This window comes from Salvia hispanica, chromosome 1, assembly GCF_029641045.1.
Source record: "Salvia hispanica isolate PSC_SH4W2 chromosome 1, Shi_PSC_v1, whole genome shotgun sequence".
Classification (NCBI taxonomy): domain Eukaryota; kingdom Viridiplantae; phylum Streptophyta; class Magnoliopsida; order Lamiales; family Lamiaceae; genus Salvia; species Salvia hispanica.
Window position 1 is genome coordinate 10632905 of NC_142692.1, and position 18715 is coordinate 10651619.

At 35.2% G+C, this 18715-nt stretch overlaps 2 protein-coding genes across 4 annotated transcripts; one reads left to right on the forward strand and one right to left on the reverse strand.

Moving 5' to 3' along the window:
* Positions 1 to 1995: 1995 nt before the first annotated feature.
* LOC125221736 (uncharacterized) lies at positions 1996 to 10446 on the forward strand. Of its 3 annotated transcripts, none has more exons than XM_048123955.2 (14): positions 1996 to 2151; positions 2899 to 2997; positions 3496 to 3623; positions 3716 to 3869; positions 3953 to 4062; positions 4171 to 4254; positions 4328 to 4376; positions 4537 to 4628; positions 5188 to 5326; positions 5658 to 5737; positions 5807 to 7167; positions 8574 to 8681; positions 8787 to 9603; positions 10101 to 10446. In XM_048123955.2, exons 2-13 carry the CDS (start codon positions 2905 to 2907, stop codon positions 9335 to 9337), a joined length of 2949 nt encoding a protein of 982 aa, XP_047979912.1. In that variant the 5' UTR covers positions 1996 to 2151; positions 2899 to 2904; the 3' UTR covers positions 9338 to 9603; positions 10101 to 10446. The 3 variants fall into 3 exon arrangements, with proteins under 3 accessions (XP_047979912.1, XP_047979913.1, XP_088918534.1); XM_048123956.2 differs by having other exon boundaries at positions 5658 to 5734; XM_089062408.1 differs by lacking the exon at positions 1996 to 2151 and having other exon boundaries at positions 2168 to 2997.
* Positions 10447 to 10624: 178 nt separating this feature from the next.
* On the reverse strand, positions 10625 to 12261 carry LOC125221737 (ethylene-responsive transcription factor RAP2-7-like). The gene is made up of 7 exons (XM_048123958.2): positions 11869 to 12261; positions 11772 to 11797; positions 11640 to 11670; positions 11483 to 11570; positions 11320 to 11420; positions 11008 to 11149; positions 10625 to 10910 (listed from the first exon to the last, which is right to left on the reverse strand). Exons 1-7 carry the CDS (start codon positions 12063 to 12065, stop codon positions 10689 to 10691), a joined length of 807 nt encoding a protein of 268 aa, XP_047979915.1. The 5' UTR covers positions 12066 to 12261; the 3' UTR covers positions 10625 to 10688.
* Between the last annotated feature and the right edge of the window lie 6454 nt (positions 12262 to 18715).

The window sequence follows — 18715 nt, forward strand, 5'->3', positions numbered from 1 at the left end:
AGTATATTTATTTGTTTAAAACATACGTATAAGCAACAATCTTGGCCAGATAAATTTTAATTATCTTAATTTATGAAATTTCTATAAATATTGTATTGATCTTCCACATATTCATAATTTTCCATATATATATAAAAGGGTAAATTAGTAAGAAAATAATAAAACCGGTTTAAATAAAAATCGGTTTAAAATATAAGTGCATTTTGTATATACAATGTTTGTTAATAAATCATTACCCTATTTGCTAAGATGGTAATACAAAGAAGATAATTATATATAGACATTTTTAGTTGTTTTATATCATATTTAACATTAATTCAAAGACCAATATAAGAAAAGGGCCCTACTCAATCTTGCCATAATTAAAACTTTAACCATGTTTGTCAGGTTAAGCCACTATTATTTAATACAACAAATTTAGATAATTCTTTTTATCAAACAATTACGAAAAAAAATCTTATCTCTACATATCTTGACATGAAGCCTGTGTTTCTTATCTTATTTACATATCTTCTCATATCACACTTTTCTTATCAAACAGGTCCTAAGTGTTTAAAGTGTGAATTCTCGTTTACTCCCTTTGTTTCCAAAAAATAGACTAGTTTTATCATTTTTAGCCATTTCCTCAAATTAGACAAAGTCAAAATGTGAAAAGTTTTTAACAAATAATAATCATACATAGTCGTATCATTTACAACGTGGACCCTAAAATCCACTAACACAATTACTTTTTTCCCTTCTCTCTTACTTTTTCTCATCACTCTCTTACTTTACATTGCACATTAAAATTTATATCATTTATAAGTTTATTAATTTTTTGGGGACGAAGGGAGTATAAATTAAAAGAGATTGAACTTTAATAGGTGTGTGGGTCTTCATAATCTCCCTCTTCCCGTAGAAATATGATACTGGGATGACATGAGTTTTAATGTGTAATTATTGGTAAAATAAGAGAAACGAAGAATAAGTGGTTGAAATAATATACTACATAGTGAGGTTCGTAAATGATAAAGTAAAAAAAAGTTTTCACAAATGGATATGAACTATTTATATGGGACAAACGAAAAGAAAATCTAGCCTATTTCTATGGGATTGAGTGAGTATATTAAAAGGGATGAATATCAAAACTGGTCTCGGGAAAATAAGATTAACACATTTCTAGTCTCTAAAATAGGAACAATCAAGTTTTAATGACATGAACATGAAAAAAATCACGTTTGAACTTTGAAGTATCTTAACTGTTTTGCTCTCAAAACCATGAAAGAGCATAAAAGTTATGAATACGTCATTAATAGTTGACATCGTGTTGACATTTTTTGTTGCTATTATTTTTTTATCTATTAATATTTTCTAACGATCCAAATCATAGTTTAGAGTTTGTACAATATTTAGAGTTTGCATTTAATTCCATTCCTTTGAAGAATGCTGCAAATAATCCCTAAATTATCAAACATGAACAAATCTAGCAAACATGATCTATTTATAAACAATATACACCGTTTATTTTATTTTTATTTTTTTATTTTATAAATACATTTTCTCTATTTTCATATAATACCATTAAAAATTATATGCATCTTAAAAAATGAAATAAATTAAAAATTGAAAAATACGATAGGAACTTCGTGTTATACTATACGTATAATATTCAAAATAGATTTAAAGATTGATGAACTTTTTGGACGTTACTATATTTTTTCGTTCTTTCAAATTTCTTTTGTATTCTTTGACATTTTTACACAAAACACATCTTTTTTTATCATCATAATATCATTCTATAAAAGCTACGCATCATGCATCTTGATTGAAATATTAAGTAAATCATGTTACAAAAAAATAATCATCAATAATGTGGTTAGTGCCTGATTAACCACCCATTAGAAAACGTGTAACTATTAATACTACTACTCCACTACAAATTGTAGGTTATGCATGTATGATTAAAAGCGTTGGGCTTGATATACAATTAGTCAATTGGATCCGAACTCGCAAGGCCCACCACCACCCAAAGCCCACTCCTCCACTTTTTTCTCACTCTATTTTCTCTCTGAATTCCAACTCTTTCGATTCTCTTTTTGTCTCAGCATCCATCTCTCTCTATATTGGTGATCAATTGGTGACCTTAAATTGCCCCTGATCCAATCATCACCTGTAAGGCATCCCTGTACCCAATCTCGTTATCTTCTTAGATCCTTGATTTTAGTTTTAGTGGAAATAAGGAAATGCGAAATTTTGATTATTTAAAAAGAACAATTTTATGTTGATTCATTGGTTTGCTTGAGTTCAGTTGCTGGTGTTTAGTTTTTTTGTATTGGTATTTTATCTGGACCACGTATTGTCTGGGACATAATTCCGTTCGCTATTGTCTACTTCATTTCGCTTTGATCATAATTGTTGTGAATTGTGATGGTCAGTTTAATTCTCCAAGAATTTATTACTCCCGTCCCCCATTAAAAGTCACACTTTTCCATTTCGGTCCGTCCCCAATTAAGAGTCACACTTCATTTATATAATAAATAGTAGTAGGTTCCACATTCCACTAACTCATTTCACTCACATTTTATTATAAAACTAGTATAAAAGAGTGGTCCCACATTCCACCAACTTTTTCAACCAACTTTTCTTTACATTTCTTAAAATCCGTGACCGATCAAACTGTGACTGCTAATGGGGGACGGAGGGAGTATTAGTTGGCACAAGATTTTGGTCCAGAAAGCTATGTTTTTCGTGGATGAATTTGTTTAGGGGTTTATTTTCTTTTTTCATACTTGGTGAATTTTGGTTTACAATAGTTTTCATATTGGCTATGTTGATCTGTTCGGTTTCCTTAATCTAGGCGACGTTTTTGTCATTTTGATAATATATTTCCTTCTGCTGAATTTTAAATTATTTGTTAAGGCCAACATGAGTGACGAAGGAGAGAAAACTTGCCCGCTCTGTGCCGAGGAGATGGATTTAACTGATCAGCAGTTGAAGCCGTGCAAGTGTGGCTATGAGGTAGTGCAGTCTATTTTTCATCTCATTCTGTATAGTGCAGCTGTCCTTTAATTTTCTCAAAAGGGTATACTACTTATTAACTGTTTATATAATATGATAAATGATTGTTATGCTAAATTAGCCATCATTGTTTTCTTAATTCTAACTTGCATCTTTGTTTTATATTTTAGCGTAGCTAAGGGACCTGTGATTGTTAGAATCCTCTTGCATCATTAGAGAGAGATAAGGACGCCCTTTGTTCTTTGTGCTAAATAAGCCTATCCACTAGCAAATGAAGTTGTATGTTTTATATTGCCTGGATATTCATTGTTCAACAAATAATGCTCACTACCACGACCTGCGGATCAATTTTTAGTTTTTAGCCATCTATACTGTAATAGCACCGGATTCTTTCAGTCATCTTTATTCTATCCAAGCCTTTGTCTTAGTGGTTTCCTTTTTATATTGAAATATTCTACTTGAATGAGATGTGGTTTTTTTTTTCACTTTTATTTCCAGATTTGTGTTTGGTGCTGGCATCACATAATGGATATGGCTGAGAAAGATGAGACAGAAGGGCGCTGTCCAGCATGTCGAACTCCTTACAACAAGGAAAAGATTGTTGGAACAACTGCAAGTTGTGAAAGGTGATTGACAACCAATGTTGTGTTGACCATTTGATGATACTCAATGTGTATTTACAAGTTTACTGACCCGATCCATTCTATGTTTGGAATAGGCTGGTTTCAGAGATGAATGGGGAGAAAAAACCCAAGTCATCCAAGGGGAAGAACCAATCATCTGAAGGAAGGAAGCAGCTTGCTAACATGCGAGTCATCCAGAGAAATCTAGTTTATGTTGTGGGTTTGCCAATGAATTTGGCAGATGAGGATGTGGGTGCCCTTCCTGCCCTTATTCTTTTGTCTATTCGATGCACACCTGTTACTTCTCTAATAACATGATTTCTCTGTTGCAGCTTCTTCAGTGCAGAGAGTATTTTGGTCAGTATGGAAAGGCATTGAAGGTGTCTATCTCCCGGACAGCTACGGGTGCTATACAACAATTTGCAAATAGTACATGCAGCGTGTGAGTTCAAAGTCACTTTAGTTGTTAGTTATTTGTTATAATTGTTTCTCATCTTTCTGTGTTTTGTTTACCCATTTTGATTTTCATTATGATTTTTTTTTTGCCTAGATATATTACGTATTCAAAGGAGGAGGAAGCTGTTCGTTGTATCCAATCAGTACATGGATTTGTCTTGGATGGTAAACCTTTGAGGTAATTGTCATCATTCATTTGTTTAACTTAATATCTCTTGTTATATCTGATGGTCTTTAAAAAATTGTCATAGGGCATGCTTCGGGACAACTAAGTACTGTCATGCATGGCTGAGAAATGTGGTATGCCTATTATAGATTTGTCAAAAATCAAAATCAAAATCAAACAATGGGAAATATCATGATATAGTTATATGATTACTGAACATTACATGCTCAGAAGATGCATGCACAGTGGTCTATGTGTAGTGGTTCTTGATATTGAATTTCTACTGTGTTCCAGCCATGTAGCAATCCTGATTGTGTATATTTGCATGAGATTGGTTCCCAAGAGGACAGTTTTACAAAGGATGAAATAGTATCTGCACACACAAGGTATTTCTTCTATGTCTGATTGCTAGCAGTTATATATTTTCTTCTCTGTCAATTTTATTTCCTTATCATGAACATTTTGTTATATATTCCTCTATTTCCTTCAATTGATGATACTTCATATCTCAGCATGCTGCTTCTGATTCTGTTAGCATGAGTTTATTTTGGGTTTCATCTATTAGAGTGATGTCTCTGTTAGATGGTTCGTCAGGCACTGTGTAATTCTTACTTCGTACTGTCCAACCTATTGTGTATGTACTAGCCTATCAGGTTCATAGAGAGCCCCCATCTTTGGTTTTGCCACTGCAAAGCTGGATCCAACTCCTATGTCATGTCCCTTCCCACAATTTTTTCATTATGGAACAGCAAACTTAATTTTCCTCTATATGAGCTAGCAGTTGAAGTGTTGGCATTTTAATTGATAAATACCTGTGATCCTCTTAGAATTTCCCGAGAATACTGCCTTTGTTTTTTTATACTCCTTTAGTCTGGAAATGCTTTTTAGTTCTCACAATTTTTTCTCAAGCATCTCATCCGTTTAACGTTTGTTGAAAATGAGTAGGGTTCAACACATAACCGGATCCACAAATAGTACACAGCGGCGTTCAGGATATGTGTTACCTCCACCTGCAGATGAGTACTATAATAGCACTTCTGCTTCTTTAGCGAAACCTATAAATAAAACTTCCGTTAATACTAATGTAAGATTTCCTTATTTTGTATCATTGCCACCATATACCTTGTATGTATCCTGTACTATTTTTTTTCCTGCAGGCTGATGTAATTCAAATTTTTGTGCCTTTTATTCATGTTATATTTCTCATCAGAATGCTTATGATCCATGGAGTATGCATGAGTTAGTTCAGCATAGATTGATCACTGCCGTACATGGTTTTGGTTGTTGATAATCCACTGTCATTTTGTTTATTGTTTTTTTTTTTCAATTACGACTTGGAAATGATTGCTACTACGATAACCAAATCTACATTCCCTTACTATTACAGTATATGATTTCTTTACTCTGTTCATCAGAATACTCAAACTGGTGCTAGAATTTCTCCTCCAAATAGCAGCTCTGGAAGATCTGTCTCTCTTACTGCTGGATCCTCGTGGTACTTCCTACTGACTTAGTCCTAATTTTATGCTTCTTGTTTTTAAAACCTTTTAATTTCCATGACCAGGGGCACTCGTGTTGCCAATAATATCCCTTTACATACCACTACACAATGTTCCAAAGGGGCATTAAAAAAACAGGATTTGAGTGATGGACCTGTGGCTTGTTCTACTACAGCTGTGAGCCAAAGTCAGCCGTCTTCATTGCAGAGTGATATTGTGAACATTTTGATTACTGATAAAGATAGAGGAGTTTCTCAAGGTAAAAGTGAAATAGAAGCTTTAGGACCAGTGGTCAAAGAATCAAATACGGATGGGAAACCTACTTCTTCTCAGAGTCCCAATACATATGTTCACCCAGCTACACCGCCTGTAAATAAACAGCCCCATGGCCCATGTACTGCCAAGCTGCTAGCTAAAAGTACTAATGATGTTAATTCTTCCTTGGTCTGTGTTGGACTTGCTTCAAGCAGAGACTCTACTGGTACCACCAATGGGAAAATCGAGAAAATACAACCGTCTCATTTTATTCCTAATCATATCCAAGAAAACCTGATTTTGGATGGGGATGCTCAGCTTGTTAGAGGAGCGGTGACTTCTCAGCCACCTGAAACAATTGCACATACGAGCGAGGAGGTGGATTCCACAGAAGTCCAATCTGATTTTAGATTAGAAACGGCAAGTATAGTAACCAAAAATGATTTGTCTGATATTGAAGATGATATTTTGTCTTTTGAAAATCGTAGGCTCAAGGATCCTGAGGTTGCTTCTAACAGAAGCAACTTTTCTCATGCCTCTCATCTTTCAAGTCATTCTCATGTTAATTGTAACCTACATAGTAAAGGTGATGCTTCAACCTGTAGGCAGGCTATAGGTAAAGTTTGCAACTATCCCATTGGACATTCTGAGACTATTTTCAAGACTCCTGAGGTTGAGGTTAATAATGCTGAGCATTCTAATTTGTTTCCTTCTAAGGAAAAAAGATCGCTGCTAGGGTTATATGATGGTGAACTATGCTTAGATTCTTTTGATATGGGGGAGAGCAGCATAATATCTAATATTTTATCTATGGATTTTGATCCATGGAATGAGTCTCTGATTTCACCTCAGAACCTTGCTAAGTTGTTGGGTGAAAATGATAAACAAGGCTCTTTTGGATTTCCAGGTTCACGGAAAAATAACACTAGCACTCAATCAAGGTTTTCATTTGCAAGGGAGGAGCCTAGGAGCCATGCCTCTGGTTCTGGACAATCTGTTGATTACTTCACTCGAAATTCTAACCAGCTCTCCTTTGGCCATGAATTCTCCAACAGCGATAGCTTCCAGCTTGAGAAGTTAGATAGTCTCAATGACTTCCCTGCTTTTAATGGACTAGAGTCCGAGCTTTTTGCTGACAATCATTCACATACGTCTTCTAACAGAAACTCTGGTAAGTTTGATCTTGTCCATTTTTCGAGTAAATTTATACAGTTATCTTATGTGATACTTTGGGCTTTGTGTAATCTTGTCTTGAATTGTGCCAATGATACGTGATCAGAGCCATACAACATAATAGATCTATTAAATCCTTGTCTTTAGATGATACTAAATGGCTGCACTTGATTTTATGTATCATGAGGATTTAGAATTCGAGGTTTTCCTAGACCAGTATGCAAAAGAGCTTTGTTGTTCTCATTGTGATGAGTGATGACTGGAAATTTCCCACTAATGATGTCAGCCACCCAGTCCCATTTCAAACCCCATATTACCACATCTCACTTTTCAGTTGCCGCATAAGCATTTCACTCAAACCCCAAATCATACCACACCCTACCACAAAACCTCCAACCCATACTCCAAATCACACCAAAACCTTTTTTTATTTATCTTTTTTAATTACTCTCTAATTCCATGTTTTATTTTAATTTTTGTTATTTGTAAAAATGAATTTGAACTCCTAAAATTACATTAATTAAATGCCGAAAATAACATAATTTGAACTCCTAAAATTACATTATTAAAGATAAAATAAACTTCAATGAAGATGACATACGATTGTTTGGTGTTGTATTCGTTGATGAAAAAATTGATTAAAAAAATATATAAACTCAATTATTAAGTAAAAAAATAAATAAAAATGAACTAAGGTGCGGTTCCGTTCCCCGCAATGCAGCCGCTGCCGTGGATGGACCACATCTTGCACCCTGTCTCTGACCTCTACTGCAGTCCCGCACTGCACCCCGCCTTCCTATCCGTGCCCAACAACATTTCGAGACCTTACCACACCGCGAATTTCACGGTCTGGTCCCATTTTGGTATGGGTTACCATTTCCCTTAGGTTACAGCTCGTACCCCCACCTTTTTGTGTGTCTGGTTGTGTCATGCAATCAGGGAGTGCTTTGGGTATTTCCTTGCTGTAGCTTTTAAAAGTCATTTAGGTTCAAAGGATAGATTGATTTCTAGTATAACTGGTTCAGAGGTTATGGGTGTCAATTTGCGGATCCGTAGAAGTTGTTTCAACACTAAAGTGCCGAAAAATTAAACAAAATGATTGGGTCTCCAAAATCAAGCATTTTGCTTATATTTGTTCTGCTTGTTAAAATGTTACTTCGACTTGGTGAGGCAGGCTTGTTACTACCTAATTAGGCGGACTTTTGTTGTGGCTGATTTTTGCTCCTCACTAGTTTTATGATTTGCCAGTGTTAGTCCTGACATTATTGGTTTCCCTTTAAATTCAGAACTTGTTATAAAAAGAAATTAAAACACCAGTTTCAACTTGTCTATCAACGCATTCCTCTGTTTTTTATATAGTACTCGTGTTGGTTTGTTACCCTCATTTTCTTTGCCATTGAACAGTTTCGAGACCTCAGGTATTAGCACCACCAATGTTTTCAGTACCTAGTAGGACACCGCCTCCAGGCTTTACTTCTCAAGATAGAATCGATCAAATTTTTGATGGCTCTGGTTAGTTTCATGGGTTGTCTTGCCAGTCAAATTTTAAGGTTTTTGCTATATATATTGGGACTCTTCATCTTCATAATCTAACCTAGTTTTGTTTTTTTTTCTCAGGAAATCATTTAGATGATTCTTCCTCTTTGTTAAGACATAGTTATCAGACGCCTCCACTTAGTAATACCATTAGTAATGGAGATATTGAATTTATAGATCCTGCGATACTGGCAGTTGGCAAAGGTCTACTTCCAGGGAGAATTAATAACTCAGGCTCGGATGATGTAAGGGCACGTTATTCTTCTCAGTTGAGTACATATGAAGATGCAAAATTCCAATCTATTTTTCAAAGATCACTTCCTTCACACCAGAACCAAAAATTTACCATCATGGGTGACACTTTATCTCCTCTTGGTGATGCTTATTCTATTTCCTCTAGGGTTATGGAGCAAACACTAGCCAATAATATGTCTACGTTATCCCAGTTTAGTTTCCCTCAGTCAAGGAATGGTTTAATATCTAATGGCCAATGGGCTGGAAACAATTTGGGCATGGCGGAACTTCTTAGGAATGAGAGGTGGGGATATAATAAATTTTATGGTAGTTATGAAGATTCTAAGATTCGGATGCCGAGTTCGGGTAGTCTATACAACGGAACTTACGGGTATTGATATTTGGGCATGGTTGGTGTTGTCAAGAATCATGAGATAGGAATAGTAATATTTCATGCCACTTTGACAAACCTGCCTAAATTGATTGAACCAATTGGCAGTCAAAATACCGAATAACTTTGTAGTATTCACTTTAGAGAGTGGGCCAAGATTTGGAAATATTACCAAGTAAGCCAATGGGAGTGAGTTGTGCTTAGTCCGTCAGAGCTACTTTCTGTTTGGTAAAAGGATCAGCCATTCATAAACGTCGATCTGGAAACTAACAGGTAAAATTTCTGCCTCAATTTGTCAAATTCTGTTATTCATTATTAAAGAATCGAACATGAGATCATTTGATGTCTTACATGGTATTCATGATGCGATGGACGATATAAACTACTCCCTCCGTCCCACAAAGATTGTCTCACTTTGACTGAGCACGAGTTTTAAGAAATGTAATGAAAAGTGAGTTGAAAAAGTTAGTGGAATATGGGTCCTACTTTTATATATTAGTTTTATATTAAAATGTGAGTAGGAATGGGTTAGTGGAATATTCCACTACCAAAAATGGTAAAAAGTGAAATAGGACAAAATTTGTGGGACGGATGGAAATGAAAAAATGTGACAATCATTGTGGGACGGAGGGAGTACTACATGTTCCTTGCACTTCCTATAAATGTGAAATATGTCAATGGCACGGTATATTGTTGAAGAACAGTTTGTTCCGTATCACGCTTGCTTGGTTGTTTTTAGTGAATATATTTTGATCTTGTAAACTCTGCAGCTGAAAGGGGCCTGAGCATAAGGCTTGGGGGCTTTTGATGGCTACACGATGAATTGTAGGTTTGTGAATGTCTCTCCGCTGCTGATCTGATCGGTGAGAATTGGATGAATGATATCAGATACGCGATGCCTTACTACTCTCATCTGTTCCTGTTGATAATTGAATAGGCAGAAGGAAGTTAGATTTCAGTAATTGCTTCGAACGTTCATTCTTTGCAGAAACAAGAGTATTAAAAGTTACAAATACATCTTCAAAATTTTGGTTGTGTAAACTCTTATTATTCGTTTTGTGAAACAAATATGTGAGGGCTTGAAAACAGTCAAATATATTTAATATTGTTTTTCAATACTCCTATTAGACAAGTGATTTTTCTCAAAATCTTTTCATAATTTCCCTACATATAATAGAGTCAACTTTTTCAAGGATTGAATGAGCCATATTCAAGCTTTTGTATTTTGTTGAATACAGAACAAATTTTTTAATATATGTTGTTGATGTGTAGATGCATTCTTACAATCTAATACTACTACTACCCATCAACAAACCAATTCTCTCTAGAAAAGAATAAAAGCAAGACAATTCCCCACACTAATGGCGTGGAGACAAGGATCTGATCTGAGAGATGTCGGTGGGATTGGACGAGAAGCAGAGACTGAGGGACGAAGCAGAATTGGAGACGACAGGTGATGAGAATCCTGATGATGCTGCTGCAGTAATTGGTGTTGCACGAACCTGATCATGCATTTGCCACGCCCACCTCACTTCCTCTGAGATCGAACCCAACCCGGTGTGTTCCTGGCTGGCCCTTTCCTGCCAAAAAAAGAATAAGGACGAGTGAAACAGAGATGTAACATGGCTGAGTTTTCCAGATGGAGCTGCAAAACAAACAGAATGTTGAATGCGTTACCTTTAACATATTTGCATTTTGAATATGGAACTGAAACCCCCCCAAATTTCCAATCTCTTTGGAAGAAGGCGTCGAAATCCCCAACTTCAAATCAAGACTGTTATCATATGAGCTCGACTCGACAGCTTCCTTGTCGTAAGCCCTAATTTGCAAAAAAAAGAAGAGACAGAGTTGGATGTCGACAGGTTAATTTGATATATCAAACGAACAGCTCGAGAAATGCAGTGAATTGCAATCAAAACACAATCCCCAAACCACTTTCTTAGGCCAATTTCCACATTTTAGGAGATGATGAAAGAAGAAATGGCATACTTGTTGGCGGCCATCCGGGCGGATAGTCCTCTGTACTTGGAGTATCCGGTGGTGTGTCGACGAAGTGTGTGGACAAACTCCTCCTTGGACATGTTCTTCATCTGCATCATATCAGAATATTACAGGAATTATATATACTACTTAATAATCTGAATTCCCTGACCTGTTTGATATCTTGGTCATACTCAGTGAGGGTGAAGTTGATGTCGGCTTCAACGCCACGGAACTTAATTGCAGCTCTATCATAAGCTCTGATCACATTAAAAACTCCATCAAACCAAAGACCCAATAAATAGCAGGAGTAATCCATTTGTCTATACCTTGCTGCGGAAAGAGCAGTGTCAAATCCACCTAATTAAACACAAACACATGAGTGATGAGCATCACCGCCAACCCAAATCTAAAACATATAAAGCTAGTATATACTATATAGAAGTGCATATATTGCATACCCAAATAAACTTGTTTCCCAGAATCCCTGCATCAAAAAAATAGATGAAATAAGTTAAAAGTGAATAATGAAAAAAGAAGGTGAGTAGCGAGTAGTACCAAATATGTGACTCCCATCGGCCGGTTCTTCTGTAAAAGGTAACCCCTCTGTATTGGGAGCTTCGGGACCTGGGCCCCCTACGCCCCTTCCGAGGTGGTGCGTGGACACTCGCCGGGAACAGCTCCCTCGTCACCACCCCACCATCACCATCGCTACATGCACACGCCTCTTCGTTGCTCAGATTCAGATCAAACATCACGCCCTATACTCTCTGTCTTCAAGTTGAATCTTTGTTGAACCTTTTCTCTCTCTAGAAATGAGAAATGGAGGAGCAATGAGCATTAGGCTAAAGAGAGGAGAAGAGAAGATGGATGATAACAAGTGGAAGTTCCATAATCCATACTACTGTACTTGATTTTATCAACAGATCAATAATTTAACAACCAAGATTCAAGAATATAGTAGGAGTAGGATTCAAGGCTATATATACATACATATTATACACATTTTATATACTATTATGTTTATGTACTACAGTAGCATATTGTTTATTTTTTTATTACGGATGTTGAATTTAGTTCATATCTTTTGGCCTACTTCAACTCTCACTGTGCTTGATTTTTTATTTATTTATAACATTTTTTCAAGGGGCGGCAAGTCTACATTTAGCTTATTACTAGGACTACTTACTTATACGTTATAAGAATGTATTTTTACATTATTCTTTGATTCCTTTCAAATCCAAACTTGTAATTAGTGCATGGAGTCACAACTCACGACTCAAGCTTTAATTAATTATTAAAATTTGATTAAGGTTAGTAAATTTGAATTATAAACTTTTATAGAGTTAAATGCAAATTCACAAATTACTGAATAAGCGTGTTTCAAAATATGTGCAAAAATGTGTACGTTGAAAAAGAGCCAACTTCAAATTGAGTCCATAGAAAATTGAGGTTTGCATCTATTTAAGTAAAAAATTATCATAACAAGTCTCTAGAAAATGAAAATATCACCACAATTATTATTTTTTTTCTATTTTTCTCGAGAATCCAAAAGAATTTGTTTTGTAGTAACACAATTATTCTCACTATGTGTTGGGTGGACTCAGGTTTGTTGTCCACAAATTTGTGGGTTTAAAAACTAACTTTGAATTCGGTATCCAAATAGTCTTCTACATTCCCGTTCATACCCCTTGGATTGCACATGAAAAACAGAAATGTACGAGTTGTGATTTCACACAGAAATTAAAGGAAATGATGATGTAGGATTGTGATTTGTCCTAAGTCACACGACTCACACCACCCATGTCCATATTGCTCACCAAGGGTAAAAGTTTAAAACAATATGGAAAACAATCTAAGGATCTTATACCCGACTGCAAAATGAAAGTCAGGGATGATGTTAACCATGCATATCCCTCCCACTAATCAAATCCATCTATAAAACAAGCTCTAATAATAACGTTTTATTCTTTACTTATTTAGGTTCAGGATTATAGATGAAAGGGGGCAAAATTATATGTGAGGAAATTTTGAACATTTGAGAAGGGGCAGATACAAGGAAATTCAGATATTTTTACAAATTTGGACAATAAATTAGTGCATGCAAACATATTTGGCATTTGCCCCACCTTCTTATAAGGTGGCTCCGCCCTTGTAAATTAGGTTGAATATTGTAATAAAATTTGGTTTTCAATTATATAGAAATAAACTTTATTTATTCTATAATGAATTATTTTATATGTATTGAAATTATTTAAGTATTTATATCACTTAAAATTTGAATGATATTCTTTCAAATTAATTCGATCATTATTTATTTGGGAGCTATTTTTTGAAAGGAAATTAATATAATCTGGGTTATATTTCAATTGATTTTAAATTTATATATTTATACAAAAACAAAATCAAGCAATCTTCAATGAATTTGTTATATAAGTAAAAATAGAAATTTTAGTTATATTATAGTCAGATGTGAAATATATACATTTATTTATAAATTTATTAGAGTAATATTATGATTAAGTTTCCATTTGACGTATCATTAATTCATTATGATAATTGATACACATCTCACTCTATATTATACGTATAGGGTAATCTATAATGGTTATACAGTAAAGTAAAGTATAAAAACAAAAATGTGGGAACAATATCGTCTGTGGAGCCCAAGACATCTTAGAATTGGGAAAGTTAGATGAGACGTCATTTTCCAAACAAAAATCCACGTTTAATTTTTTATCCAAAGAAAGTGCATTTTTAAGGATAGTACAACCCGTTTAAGCAAGCATTTATATTCTTTTTTCTTTTGTGCTGGGTTTTTTCGGGGTTGGGTGTTGTCGGCAGGAGGTAGGTGGGTGGGTGGTGGTATAGGGGGTAGTACGAGGAATAGACCTACCTAGGTAAGGGAGACGTGGACGCTGCATTTCCATTCATGTAATCTATCTTATTCAATTGATTAGGCAACCTTTCCATTTATGCCAAGGTATTGTTTTCTTGGATTTGATTACAGGTGTCTCTAATCTATTTTCGTCCGAATACAACTAATCCTGCTCGATTGGATTTACAGATTAAAGTGGAAAGTCTTTTGTATGATTTTGGAATTTGATGGGAAAAATGATCATATAATTTACATTTGATCTTGAATTTTATAAGATTCTAAAACTAAATAAATATATAAATTAATAAAATATACTCCTCCTCGTATACCTTCTTTCCTCTAAATTCTTTCGCGTACACCTTCATCCGTGGACTTGAAAATATCACATATTGTAAGGGAAAATCATGACTTAAATGTCTAAAATATTAGCACTACTACAACTTTTTTATTACTTCAAGGATTCACATGACTTAAACTAATTCTCTCGGTAAGACATGCATGTATATGCAACAATTTCAATTGCTGGTTGGTTGCGTTGTGGGCTAATTTTCTAAACTTGTAGCAATATAAAATCTTCACTGTCCAAAACAAAGAAAGTGGAAACAAAGTAGACAAGCTATGATCAATACAAGTAATCCTAATACTATCTTGCAATATTACTACCCTAACAAATGTCAAATCTGATGAAAACAAGATACACTACAGCAGGAAACACACGTCACACAAGGAACAAATGGATCCAACAATGATGCGTCTAAACAAAGACTAAAGTGTCAGCTGCACATTATTTTTATCACATAAAATTAAAGTATGCAACATGTTGAAACTTGGAGGAGATTAAGATGTGAAATAAGGTATAAATAAAAATCCGACCCATCAGTCTGAATCAAAACATGGACCACAAAAAAGTGAGTCCATCTTTATTCTCCTTTACATCATAGTACTAGTTTTTATAGAAAGCCAAAGAAATCCTAGGACAGATTTAGACATACCATAACACACAGTTATCAACAATTTCCAAATGATAAAAGGCCATAGGAAAAGCCAACAAGTGGCTTAGTGGGTGTACTAATGAACACAAGTTGCACATCTGCAGAAGTTGATAAGTAATGGAACAAACATTTTGGGTAAACAGGGAAGCATCTGAAGATGGAAATAATGAATTATATTTAGATGGTATTAGGTCATAAACAGCACAATCCATTACATGTAGTGGTGCACTTGGAAAAGGGAGGATAACTCACCTATCTTACAGACCAAAAAAAAAAGAAAAATCACGATCCATCGGCTTAGTGGATTCTTGTTTCACCTCACACTCAAGCACTTCAAGTTATATTAAGATCACTCCCGTCTCACAACTTGCTGTGCTGCAAGCAGAAAAATGGGAACTGGCAATATCATGTTAACAAATACAGTAGTAATTTGGTAAAGAATATGGTAGACGTATCATGAGAAAATATAAATGTAACTTGAAATTGTCTATAAAAAACTTATAGTTCCTTCCAGTTATAGGAAAATTTAAGATGAGAGACGACTATTCAAACGATCTATTTTCAGCTTATCAATATGTTTGGGTTTTCTAGTTGAGTCATCATTTCTCAAAATGATGCATATTTTGCCAATGTTCTTTAGCATAAATCATCCTCATCAGTTTGGTTGGTATCTGTCTGCATAATGTGTTATCCATGAGAAGAGACCAGAACCAACAATAATGTGAACACCTGTTGCATATGAAGGTGCAATAAATATAAAAACAGCTTACAAACATATAACAATCTTGTGTGGATATATTATGCCATGCTAGAAATTCTGTATCTGATTGGAATTCATAAATTTAGTGGAGAATTTCTGTAACGACCCGCCCATCTAGGGTATAATAAATGCGGCGATCGTTAACTAGGCGGACTTAAATGCATCAAAGATCATGGGCTAGGGTTCCATTTTAAAAGGGATTTAGCCAAAGCATTTAATGAACAATTGAGTAGAAGAAGAAATAATGCCTTAGTATTGAAATCCAAAAAGACTATCACAATAAATGCTCCAAAATAGCAAAGGTTCCAACATAGACTCATCTGTTTCATATTCAAAAATATTCCCACGTACTAAAAGAGTTTATACCCAACCAAAGATCACAAGTTTTCATAATATAGCGGAAGCGATCAAGAGAGAAGTGAGGCTATGTATGGAGACACAACGACACTTTAAGTACCAACAACTCATCTTATTATTTCCTACTCAACACCGCCGCCCGCTCGCCACCGCTCAACCTGCACATAGGGAAAACACATGCAGGGCTGAGTACTTATAATCATACTCAGTGGACTCATTGCCGAAAACAGTTTTATCACAATTATAGTTATCATGCCATTCTCAAGTGTCCATCGGGGTTTTAACTTTAGAAAGACTCGAGGCACCAAAATGTTTTCTTTATCAAATATCACGGTCGCGCAACCATTTTTCTCATAGACGTTTACCATATCCTCATTCTACATGACAAGGAATGCGGCCGCAATCCAGGTCACTAGACCGGCCGACCCGTACGCCAGCACTCGGTCTAACATTGGTGTACACTAACCCAAGTAGAGTTTGCGGCTCTACAAGGATCCGAATTCGATTAAATCAATAGTGGCATAGCCACGAGGGATAGGCACGACAAAACAAATCAAGGCATGATAACACATATCTCATTCTCATCAATATCAGTTTAGGACAATGTCCTTATTTTAAAAGAAAGCCCACCTCGTCGGCTTAGCTTGATAGTATTCTCTTCTCCTCGTTTATCACGCTGAGAGCGCGAAGTATCACCTTTAAATTAGGCGTATCACAAATCAGTTTCAATCATTGATCTCAAATCATGCATGTCTCCCATATTTCCCTTTTTCCCATCGATTACTTTCAAAATCATCAATCAAAATCAAAGTATGTTTGGCATATCATTTTTATTCAATGAACAACTCCAAATTCACCATTAAATCGTGTCACGCATGAGTGTTCCACACACACAACACACGTATACGATCACCACACATGTGCACGCCGACCGAGGCGTGCACACACACACACGGTCTCGCACACACACACTTGCACACATATATCCCAAAATTCATCAATTTAATTCCCCTTCCCTCAATCTAAATGCATGTGGACTCAAGAACACCGATTAATCGGTAGAAGAAGAGGAGATCAAAGATTAAAGTACCTTTTCCAAAAGAACAATCGGTAGAAACAAGTTATAGCCTTGATTCTTCAATAAAATCTTGAACTCCAACTTGAATTCTTCTCAATTGATAAGAAATCTTGAAGAAAACTTGAAGAAAACTTGGAGAGAGTGGGGAGAGAAGTGGGGAACGGTTTTCAAGAGTGGGGCGATTTTTGTAGCTAGGGTTTTGATTTTTCTCTCCTCTTATTTATAGAGGTTAAGATATACTCCAATAATTAAATAAATAAAAAGATTTGGGAGAGATAATAGGGGAGTGGCGTTAATTTGGTTGAGAAGAATGGGGAATTCGAAATTTATAGGCTATTTAATTAGCCTATAATTAAATTCAAATATTTCACGGAGTAGAATAATATATCACGGAGCAAGAATATAAAATTAAATCTCCCCAAACAATAGGAAAAGTGGCGTGACTTCTTTTCCATTCTCAAAAGGGATTTGATTTAAATCCTATTTTAATTAGGATATGGTAAGATCTTCTTAGATTTGGCAAGATATGCTAGGATATTCTAGCATATTTATATTTATTCATGGAATAGAATAAATAAGGGATCAAATAAAATAATATAAAAATAATCCCTTCCTCCACAAAATAGGAGATCTCGAAAATCTCCTAGAAATATTAGGGGTTTCGAAAATTCCACCAACAAATAAGGAATAATCGGACTTTGGATTAAATTCGGATAATTATCCCAAGCAATAAATTAAATCCAAGAAAAATAGGATTTCTTCTCCAAATAAAAATAGGAGGGATCGAATAACTCCACATGATTAAATAATGCTCCTATTAAATTCTCACTCATCCCTTAGGAAAATAATTCACCCACAATTATATTTCTCCGCATCAAATATTCACACCAAGTCAATCATTTCTTCACTTTCTCTTCTTTTTCTCAACGCATTGACCTTTCAACGGCCACGTCATATTTTCCCATCTTTGACTATTCAATAGCCACGTCAACATTTCAACAAGTTGACTATTCAACTCAATCTCAATTCTCATACGCAATTAGGTCACAAAGACACTATGCAATTAATTACTCATCAAATAATTCACATATCATAGCATTTAAGGCATTTAATGCAAAAATTTTATAACCCGAAAATTAGGGTTTGAAAAAGTGGGGCGTTACAATTTCATTGTTCTTTTTATGTTGAAGGTATGATCTTCCCTATCGTGCACACACTCAAATCTCCAGTCATATACTCCCATCCTGCTCTTGCCACAATTCCACTTAGGGGGAGTGGATGGAAATAGCAAGATTCAGTATGCGAGAATTCATCTCAATCACACAAAAAGCAAAGAAAAC